This window comes from Seriola dumerili, unplaced genomic scaffold (assembly GCF_002260705.1).
Source record: "Seriola dumerili isolate Sdu_G_001 unplaced genomic scaffold, Sdu_1.0 BDQW01000565.1, whole genome shotgun sequence".
In the NCBI taxonomy this organism is placed as follows: Eukaryota; Metazoa; Chordata; class Actinopteri; order Carangiformes; family Carangidae; genus Seriola; species Seriola dumerili.
Window position 1 is genome coordinate 1,332,561 of NW_019174820.1, and position 11,183 is coordinate 1,343,743.

Sequence of the window (11,183 nt, forward strand, 5' to 3'; positions counted from 1 at the left end):
ACCAGCTCATTCATTTAACACGCTCCTGTTCTTGTGGTAAAGTGTCGGTGCTGACACCTCTGCTCCCTCCGTGTTGTTCAGCGAAGTGTTTCATTGTAATTTTAGCCTCTGAAACCCTGACGTTAAATTTCAGGAAGCTTCTGTTTGTTAACAAGAAGCATTTAGATTAATAACCTATCTTAATTTTCACTCTGTAAATGAAGCTTTTATATGTTTCTTTAAATTTAAAAAATCTCTGCAATCGATGACAGAGTCACATACATGTAAGCTACTTTTAACGTGATAAAATATGAGTATGATGTACAGAATTATGTTGTTTATAATGTACAGTTTTATTACAGAATAGGGCTGAACAATTAATGGAAATATTATCGAAATTGCGATATGACCAAGTGCAATATCCAAATCCCAGCAGCTGCAATTTGTTTGTATTCTTTTGATAAGTTAAACAAATTATATTGTTATATTTTCCAGATGTAAAGGGTTAGATGATTTTGTGAATTTTATTTGGTACATGCCCTATCAAAAAAATCACATCATTTTTATATTTTTTTTCTGTGAAAATAAAATGAAATAAATGATCATTGCAACTGAAATCGTAATCGAAATATCTGCAAAAATAATTGCAATATGACTTTTTGCATATCGTTCAGTCCTCCTGGAGAAGTTTGGACAGCCCTGGACGAACTCCTGTCTAGTTTATTTTTGAAGTGAGAACACACACACATTAAACTGAGCTCTTCTTCAAATGTTACTGATTTCATTAACTTCAAAATAGAAACAAATTAAACAGTAATTACGACATGTTCAAAAGTTTGGACCTTTCTTCTTGTGAAGTTTGGCCTTGACTCGTCAGGACTCATAAAGCGGGTGAGGATTGATCAGCTGGTGATAAAAGTCTCTGACTCTTCAAACCTTGTGCTAACGTTCAACAACCATGAGCTGAACATTATGAACATGAAGCTAACTGATGCTACGAAGCAGAAAGAGGCCATAACAAGAGAACAAAGGGCCTCCAGCTCGAAATTTCCACTGACATGAAGAGATGGCAGCAAAGGGGAACTCTGGAAGTCAAGACAAGACGCTGTGAAATGATTTCTACACAACAACTTATTCTAACCCACTTCACCGTGTTTTTGTGGCTGCAGCGTCACAACAAACAGAAATATTCTAGATGTCATGTGCGTCGTTTTCTTCACATTTCCCACAATTCAGCCTGACATATTTTGTGGTGTTTGTCAAACTGAAGCCGGGAGACGTGACGACAAACAACTTCATCTGTTTTTGTGACTCAGTAGGTTTGACCCCTGACCCCAGTGTTGTGTCTCTGCAGGGTCTCGTCACAGAAACATGAAGAAGAAGGTGAGAAGGTCGCAGGTCTCAGACACCGGCAGCATCGGGGAGGATTGTGAGTCATCCACACGTTTATATTATCACTGTAGTAAACGTTTGAGCGGCCTGAAGCTCCACAGTTCCTCAGGGTCACCATCAGTCCATCCATAAGTAACAGAATGACCAGCAGTACAAAGTTCTGTGTTGATGTGTGTGTGTGTGTGTGTGTGTGTGTGTGTGTGTGTGTGTGTGTGTGTGTGTGTGTGTGTAGGTTGTGTCCTGTGCAGGTTTAGTGATGATGATCCGGCCATGTTTGGGGAAAAGGTCACACTTAAGGAGCACAAACTCTCCGTCCACTACTTCTGTTTGGTAAGTGTGTGTGTGTGTGTGTGTGTGTGTGTGTGTACACACGTACATACACACATTCCTTCAACACATCCATCAGCCTGGATCATTGATGATTCAGCTGCTGAGAGTCCAGGAGGTTTTGTTCTGTGCTGATTTATCAGTTCATCGATCACTCGGCTTCGATCAGTGACTCAGTTTTGGTCGTTTAGCAGCTGCTGATGATGATGATGATGATGATAATGATGAAGATGGTTAGCAGGTGTGTTTATATTTATGTCGTCCATGAGTATCAGTGCTGGTTTGGAACCAGTCTACACACTCTGTCACTGTCTGAGAGGTTTCATATTTATTTTTACGTTTCATATGTTGTAAATTCATTCATTTATAAATTCATGATGATTAAAGTTCATAAGGTCGTTAAAATGCAATAAATGGGATATTAAAAGGGTAACAATGATTAAAAAATGTGTTTAAAAAATAATGCAGCGGTTTATAATAAAAATCTTTGGTTTGAATTAGATTCTATTCATGTAACGTTTTGTTTTATTTTGAAGAGCACACACGTGATTGTGTGTGAATGATCGTGTGTGTGTGTCGTGTTACAGCTGACGTCCTGTGGAGTTTACCAGCGGGGGGAGGAGGACGAGGGGGTGTTCGGTTTCCTGGTGGACGACATCAAACAGGAGATCCGCCGGTCGGCTCGACTGGTGAGACGAGATTTTATTTTATTTCATTTTATTAAAAAAAAAACTATGGAACAAAATCTGTGTGTAACTGTGTGTAACTGTGTGTAACTGTGTGTAACGGTATGTTACTGTGTGTAACAGTGTGTGTTACTGTGTGTTACTGTGTGTAATGGTGTGTTACTGTGTGTTACTGTGTGTTACTGTGTGTTACTGTGTGTTACTGTGTGTAACTGTGTATTACTGTGTGTAACTGTGTGTTACTGTGTGTAATGGTGTGTTACTGTGTGTTACTGTGTGTAACGGTGTGTGTTACTGTGTGTTACTGTGTGTGTAACAGTGTGTGTTACTGTGTGTTACTGTGTGTAACGGTGTGTTACTGTTAACGTGTGTGTTACTGTGTGTAACTGTGTGTAACTGTGTGTAACGGTATGTTACTGTGTGTAACAGTGTGTGTTACTGTGTGTAACTGTGTGTTACTGTGTGTAATGGTGTGTTACTGTGTGTTACTGTGTGTAACAGTGTGTGTTACTGTGTGTTACTGTGTGTGTAACAGTGTGTGTTACTGTGTGTTACTGTGTGTAACGGTGTGTTACTGTTAACGTGTGTGTTACTGTGTGTAACTGTGTAACGGTGTGTTACTGTGTGTAACTGTGTGTTACTGTGTGTAATTGTGTGTTACTGTGTGTAATTGTGTGTAACTGTGTGTTACTGTGTGTAATTGTGTGTAACGGTGTGTTTCAGACGTGCTGCAGCTGTAAGAAGAAGGGGGCGTGTGTCGGCTGTAACGTCAGGAGCTGCAGGAAGACGGTTCACTTCCCCTGTGGGAGGAAACAGAGCTTCATCTCTCAGTTCACCGGCCTCTTCCCGTGAGTGTCCACCACACACACACACACACACACACACACACACACACACACACACACACACACACACACACCTTTATTCAGGTGTTAGGTGTTTCTCTTTAGCTGTGTTGTAAAGATGGTAAAATAAACACAGTGGATTATCTTCCCTCTCAGCAGTAACCGTCACTAACTGTGACACTAATGTACGATCACTTTTTCAGGGTGTCTTCAAATGTTAAAACACCTTAAAATCTTTTAAGGTCTTGAAAAGTCTTGAAATGTTGTAAATGAATATTAGGCCTTAAAAGTCATTACATAATTTGAATTCATCGGCTCACAAATATTTGTCTAATTTCATTTATCCATCTTTAAATTAATTTTTTTTTATCTTTAACTCTTTCTGATGTAACAAATCTTTAAACTTGCCACTGAACACTGTCGTTACCTGCACAGTAACCCACTCTAACAACTATATTCCTACATAAAACACATCTACACCGCTCAAACATGAGGTTCAAAAGCTTTAGAGTCACTGTCTGAATCTGAAGGACAAGAAGAGGACAGGGAGAGGACAGAAAGAGGACAGGGAGAGAGGACAAGGAGAGGACAGGGAGAGGACAAGGAGAGGACAGGGAGAGGACAGAAAGAGGACAAGGAGAGAGGACAAGGAGAGGACAAGGAGAGAGGACAAGAAGAGGACAGGGAGAGGACAGAAAGAGGACAAGGAGAGAGGACAAGGAAAGGACAGGGGGAGGACAAGGAGAGAGGACAAGGAGAGAGGACAGGGAGAGGACAAGGAGAGGACAGGGAGAGGACAGAAAGAGGACAAGGAGAGAGGACAAGGAAAGGACAGGGGGAGGACAAGGAGAGAGGACAAGGAGAGGACAAGGAGAGAGGACAAGAAGAGGACAGGGAGAGGACAAGGAAAGGACAGGGGGAGGACAAGGAGAGAGGACAGGGAGAGAGGACAGGGAGGGACTGTGATAGGCCGAAGTGTAAAGATGGACTCTCGACTCTTGTTTGTGGTGTAACATGAGGCAATGGAGCGATGTGTTCAAAGACCCCATGTAAACAGCATTTTTCATGTTTCCAGTTGAAGCTTCAGCATCATTAAAGCAACACAACAAGCACAGATATAAAACAGGAAGAACCGTCTCTGTCTGTGTCTTTGTGTCCAGGTCCTACTGTCCAGACCACAGTCCCACTCAGACCCTGTGTGTGGGCTCTGACCTCAGTCTGCCTCAGTCCTGCTCCGTCTGTCTGGACTCCATCGACCCCGTCCTGTCCTACTCTGTCCTCAAGTGTCCGTGCTGCCACGCCAGCTGGTTCCACAGGGACTGTGTGCAGGTAGTGGGAGGGTTTTTATGTCATGTGCGGCGTCCGTGCAGACACTCTCGGTTTGGTTTTGCAGGTTTTCAGGAGGAGGAGGAACCAAAGTTGTGGCTCCTCTCCAGAGTTTAGCAGCTTAATGTGGAGGAGTGTCAGGACGACTGGTGCAGGAAGTGTTATTTATTTATTTATTTATGTCTGACAGTTAAATTAGATGATAAAAGAGTTTATGGCGTCCATGTTTAACCCGAGTGACGTCATACGTACAGGGTCAGTGGTTTACAGCTGATAAAATAACAGTTTTAATGCAGTGGTATCGGATCAGTATGGAAGCTGAGAAAGGCCAAACTCGCAAATATTATTTATCCTGTTATCGCAAGATGACAGATTCAGTCATTGTGAACCAGAATGTGTGTCTTTACCTGTGTGTCTTTACCTGTGTGTCTGTGCCGTCAGCGTCAGGCCCACAGCGCCGGCCTCTTCTTCTTCAGGTGCACTCTCTGCAACAACAAGGACAGCTTCCAGGAGGAGATGCTGCGGCTGGGAATCTACATCCCAGAGAGGTAACGTGGCGTGGCGTGGCGTGGCGTGGTCATGAACACACACACGGGTAGAAACGAGCTGGACGCCAAGCAGAACAATTCACTGCATGCTCTGTCTGTGCTTCCCGCAGAGATGCCTCATGGGAGTTGGAGGCAAACGCGTACTCGGAACTGCTGGAGGTTTACAAGCGCTGTGACGCTCTCGCCTGCCTCTGTAACGACGGACCCATGCACTCAGCAAAGACCGGGTACACCCTCTGTCTCAGTCCATTCACACCAACACACCAGAACCAGACAGGAAGGGGAGTTTTTATGGCTCCGCCCCAATGACGGTCAGAGTAGCAGCCATTTTTGTTTTCAGGTTGACCGTCCCATTCTCGTGGACGCGATATCTCAGTAACGCCTTGAAGGAACGTCTTTACATTTGGTACAAACATTCACTAGGACTCAAGGATGATCTGATTAGATTTTGGTGTCTGAAGGTTAAAGGTCAAAGTTTTTTTTAGCACACAGAAATTATGAGAAAATGTCACACGGTTGGTTCATATTTTATCTCATATTCATATTTGGACTCTGGATAAAAAGCGATGTGACATGAAACTAGTCTGAGTGGCGCAGGGAAACAACCAGGAGGAGGTGAATCTAGTTTATAAATGAAATACCTTCATCAGACTGACACAAACAAAGATCAGTCTGATGTAACCAGAGACATCGAGCAGAGAGGCTCTTCACAGTGTGTGTCCCTCCGTTCGCTTCAGGTGGTTCGAGGTGATTCGCTGCCGACTCTGTGGATCCAGAGGGACTCACAGGAAATGTTCGGGGCTGAAGCTGGACACCAGAGACTGGGCGTGCAGCGACTGCACTCAGGCCACAGATGGGAAAGGTCTCAGTGATTATTTGTCTTATGATCGATTGTGTTTCCGGCTTCGTGACATCTATCCTCTGATTTTACGAATATTCATTTATTCATTGGGCTGTGTACGCCGGAGCTGGCTGCTGAACCACCTGCTTTTGTCTCGTCCAGCCTCCCTCGTCGCGTCTCCTCAGGGAGGTCAGAGAAGGAGTCGGCTGTCCAAACACCACCTGTCCCCCATCCACTCCTCCATCAGCTGTAAAAGGTACACAAATCCAACGCTCCTGACTCTAAATATTTCCAAAATAAAAGTTCTCCACCTGGATGAAATGCTGCCTTGTTTATTCTTTTCCAGTGAGGTAGCTACAGGTGAGGCCACCAGGGGGCGCTGCTCCCTAAGACATACTTTTTTCTAATATTTTGATCCTGTGTATTTGTGTGTGAAGACAGTGTAGCTTGATCTGGTGAATATAAAATGTGCAGGACGTGTTAACAGGTTACAACACGTAGATTTCCTCTGCAGTTACATGAAACCTCTCTCTCTCTCTCTCTCTCTCTCTCTCTCTCTCTCTCTCTCTCTCTCTCTCTCTCTCTCTCCGTCAGACCGTCGTTACCTGTCAGATCTGGCTCACCTGAGGAGCTGCTGCAGGCTCTGGCCCCTCAGCCTGGTCCCCTCAGTGTCCAGGTGGAGGTGCGTGGGTGTGAGGCTCTGTCTGCCGGTCTGGATCTGGTCAGGAGGCCGGACTTCGACCCCACACACGCTCTGTCCATCAGGTCAGTGGACGATGAACTCACCTCAGCCTTCTGTATTTTGGTTTTTCGTCTGTGATTGACACATCGACCTCCGCTGCGTCTTGGTCCAGGTTCAGAGACGAGAAGCAGACTGCATTTCCCAGCAGTGAAACAGCCAGGCAGTACTTCCTGAAGCTGCTGGTGCAGCAGATCCAGGACTCTGTGGTGTTCGAGGGTCCACATGGATCCAAAAATCTGGCGCTGGATTCCCAAGGTACAAATCACATTTTCCTGGGAACAATATTCTTCTTTTTCTCTATTGTTTTTTTCTCTATTGATGCCACAACCATGTCAGTCTCTGATTTCTGATTGGCTGTGGTAAATATATTTATGGACTGAAACCAGACGTTAACACAGGGGGAAGGATTTAAACTCTTTATATGTTTTATTTTATACTTTATCTTTAATGTGTTTAAATCTGTGTCAGTGAGAACTTCTCCTTTACCTTACCCAGATGTTGATCAAACAGGTGTGTTCTGGGCTGGTCACAATAAACTTTAAAATGTGCACTTTTAGTTTGAAATAATACATGTATGAGACACTGACCTGTGGATTTCTAGAGTTAGGGTTGTACATTTACAAGACAAGAGGTTATAACTCGTCCTCTGAGCAGCTGCTTCCTCAGGACAGACTGGACGCCGGGAGCTAGCCAGTTAGCGCGCTAATTAGAAATATAAGCAAAACAAGAGGGCTTTCAGGACACAGCTCTGGGTGAAGGAATGAAGTCTGATGCTGAACTTGGAGCATTTATTCGAGACTGCGAAGTAAACGGCTGTTAATGCTAACGTTAGCTATATAGCAATAGCAGAACTTACGACTTGACCCTTTTAAGTGTGAATGAGCTGTGTGTGTGTGAGGTGTGTTACAAAAAACCTTGGCTTATAAACACTACTTGTGTGTGTGTGTGTGTGTGTGTGTGTGTGTGTGTGTGTGTGTGTGTTCAGCTCTGCGTGAGGACCTGTACTTCGACGTCGGCTGCCTGCTGGCTCTCTCTCTGGTTCACGGCGTTCCACCTGTCGGCTTCTTCTCCCGCGCTCTCTACCAGTGCCTCTTCAACTTCCCGCCCAACCGCCCGCTCGCCGTCACACACATGACCCCCGACACGCACTTCACACGCCAAGTCAGCAGGGTGAGGGGACTGAACACGCTTTTAGCTCTTGCCGCCAGTTAAACACCAGCGTTAATTAAAGGCATCTTGTCGATGATTGGCTGCTTTCAGATTGCGGAGGCGGAGTCTTTAGACGAACTGAAAGAGGCCACGGCTTCAAGCTGGGAGTACCTGGAGCTGGCCGGCTGCAACCGACCAATCAGCAGCCTGAAGGACAGAGAGGCTTTGGTGGAGGATCTGGTCTGCTTCACCATGATCACCAGGATGCAGCTGCCACTGCAGAGGTAGAGACGGGGGGGCGGTTCACTGTTTCCTCGTGAATCCTTTTTTTATTTCATAGATAAAAACATTGAATATTTTAAAGACATATTGACTGAAATGTTCCCAGTTTTCATTTCAAGGTAAGTTACATTATCCTGTGAGTCACTGTTGCTGCTAACAGTGCTAGTCTATAGTAGGTTTACAGACAAACTTGTTTTAAACTGTTGAATATTGGGTTAGCATGTTAGCTTCTGTTTTTTGCTAGCTTGTTTAGCCTGTAGCTAAAGGTTTAAGGTTTGTGATTCAGGATTCAAATGTGTGTTTGTTCATTACTGAGAGTTGATGATAATAAATGTGAAGACGTGGTCAACTCGATGAATGGGAGCACAACTGTATGTTAGCCAAACACGGCTAAATACTTGCTAATGGCTGTTTTTACTTTGCTAGCATCTTTGTTAGCGTCGCTTCAAACCCAATGCTGCATTCAGGTAAAACAGACCATAACATGACATGACACATTAAACCGTTGTAGCGGGAGCTCACAGTGGGTGTGGTTAACTTTGTTAAAGACGTCACTTCCTGTTGCTAGTAAAGAGGCTGAAGTGAGATGAACTGATGAGCGAGAGCAGCAGTAAATAATTCGCGCTAATTCAGTTTTGAATCAACGTTTAGCTAAAGTTCAGTCTAGATTTCTCAGGAGGGAAAACTGTCGGCTAACGTTCGTGTTATTTGTGTTTTGTTTGTTGTTGTTTTTTAATTCTATCATTTTTAATTTATATTATATTGGTTTATTGCTGAGTTACCCTCACCCTAAATACAATAAACTTGAACTTGTGTTCAGGCAGCAACGGTTAATAAAATGAATCAGGTTATAAATTAATAATGTTGATAATGATAAATTTTGTTGTCTTCTTGCGATCAATTTGTCAAAATTTCTTTCTTTTTTTTTCCTCCTTTATTTAAATTGGAAATTTTACAATCGTGTCGTATGAGCTGGATCATCTCTGGAAAACGGTCTTTGTGTTTATTGTCTCTCATGATGTTGCTTCGTCCTCCAGGTTTCGGGAAGGTTTGCAGACGTTAGGTGTCTTTGATCAGGTGATTCACGTGTTCTTCTCTGGCTGTATGACACACACACACACACACACACACACACACACACACACACACACACACGCTGCTTGATGAAGGTGTGTTGAGCCTTGCCTGAGGCGCTGTGATCTGATCCAGGTGCAGCTCTTCCCGTCGGCGTTCTGCGGCGTTTTCTGTGAAGCGGACGACCACCTCACGGCTCAGACGCTTGCTCAGCTCTTCACCGTCCACTTCTCTCAGCAGGAGGACAGACTGAACAGGGAGACGCCCGTCGTCACCTTCTGGAGACACTTCCTGCTGGAGTGTGAAGGTACGGAGGCTGTGAGCGCCAAACTCCCACAAGACGAAGCTTTACACTCAGCTGTGAATCAAGGTTACTGATTTGTATTTGTTTCCTCCTCTGTCCTCTCCTGTTTCATCTTCTCCTCTCCTCTCCCCTCCTCAGTTGGGAGGAGCTCCATCTCCCTGCAGGACCTCCTCCTCTTTGCCACAGGAGCTGAGGTGCTTCCCACAGCCGGCCTCCTCCCTACGCCCTCCATCTCCTTCCTCCACCCCCTCAGCTCCTCCCCACCAGGAACAGAGGAGGCAGGCGATGAGGGGCTCTTCCCTCAGCGCGAGCCCAGCTCCAAACACCTCCTCCTGCCCGTCACCTCCTCCTACCAGGCCTTCAAGAGCTCCATGGAGCAGGCCGTCAGCCACCACATGCACCTCCTCCCTATGGAGAGTTAGAGGGGGGGGGTTAATGATCTGCATTTTACATTATCTTTAAATTAGAAATCTGTTCAAATCTGCTCCATTGAATCTATTGATCGTTTGATTAATAGTAAATGATTATAAGACAGAGACTCGGAGGTCAGAGAGACGACTCGTGTTGTTCAACAAACCCAAAGAAACTCTGAGACACCGGAGAAGCTGCAGGTAGATTACATATGTGACAGATGAGTTCAAGCAATTAACCAATCATTGATCAGCTAATCAGGGGACACAGGTGAGGTGAAAGGGACAGGTGACAGGTCACTGATCCAGTGTCCACGTGGAACAAATGTCCAGAAATCACAGAGAACAGACGATGCTTCGAACTGCAGGACGTTCAGAAACCTCGTGTGTTTCAGTTTCCGTCAGTGACGCGGTGACAGTTGTCTGGTTCACTGCTGACAGACGATTCGGCTTCTTTTAATGGGCAAATATTGGCTTAAAATCACGAGGCTCAGCTTGTAGCTCACATTATACTAGGCTTTTTTTTTTTTTTTTTAGTATTTTTTTTCTGCCTGTATTTGATAGTACAGTAGAAAGAGGAAATGGGGAGGCAGAGAGAGGGGGAATGACATGCAGCAAAGGCCGTCTGATTTGGGACTCAAACCGGGGCCGACTGTGGCCTCTACACACGCCACACGACGCCCCACATTATACTCTGCTTGAGAGCGTGATGGGAGCAGCTGTCTCAGGCTACGTCCACACTCTTTCAAAATCTCTTTTGCTACGTTTCCTCCTCCCGTCCACACCACTCCGCATTTTTTTGACTTTTGGAAACGCTGCTGGATGCGTTTTTTTTTTTAAAAAACATTGAGGTTGTGTTTTATTTTGAAAACTCTGGGGTTGCGTTTTAGTTTGAAAACTCTGGGGTTGTGTTGTAGTCTGGACAGAAACTGAGACCTTTGTAAACGATGAGGTCACACCCACGGTCTCTCCTGATTGGCTCTCATCAGCCTGGACTACCAGTGGTGAATACAACATGATGATGACTGACTGTGTCACTGACCTTGTTGTCTTTGCAGCTGTTGTTCACTTACATTCTCTGTTTTAATGCTACAGCTGTCTTTGCTGTTCCTCCTTCAGAGGCTTTACTGCAGACTATCTACTTCCTGTTTACACCGGCTCGCACATGCTCAGTGCAGGTGATTGCTCAGGTATGTGTGTGTTAGTCTGGACGGAGATAGTTTTGGTTCGAAAACGTCATTTTAACATGAAAACGTAGTCGTGTGGACGTAGCATCAG

General features: G+C 44.8%; 1 protein-coding gene across 1 annotated transcript; it reads left to right on the forward strand.

The window, feature by feature from the left end:
• Positions 1–1,350: 1,350 nt before the first annotated feature.
• On the forward strand, positions 1,351–10,186 carry g2e3 (G2/M-phase specific E3 ubiquitin protein ligase). Its single transcript, XM_022764732.1, has 16 exons — positions 1,351–1,408; positions 1,604–1,701; positions 2,286–2,387; positions 3,108–3,232; positions 4,390–4,558; positions 4,997–5,103; positions 5,214–5,330; positions 5,841–5,965; positions 6,107–6,200; positions 6,539–6,709; positions 6,799–6,941; positions 7,672–7,856; positions 7,947–8,119; positions 9,155–9,194; positions 9,327–9,498; positions 9,634–10,186. The coding sequence occupies exons 1-16, from the start codon at positions 1,351–1,353 to the stop codon at positions 9,915–9,917; spliced, it is 2,163 nt and encodes a 720-aa protein (XP_022620453.1). The 3' UTR covers positions 9,918–10,186.
• The last annotated feature ends 997 nt before the right edge of the window (positions 10,187–11,183 follow it).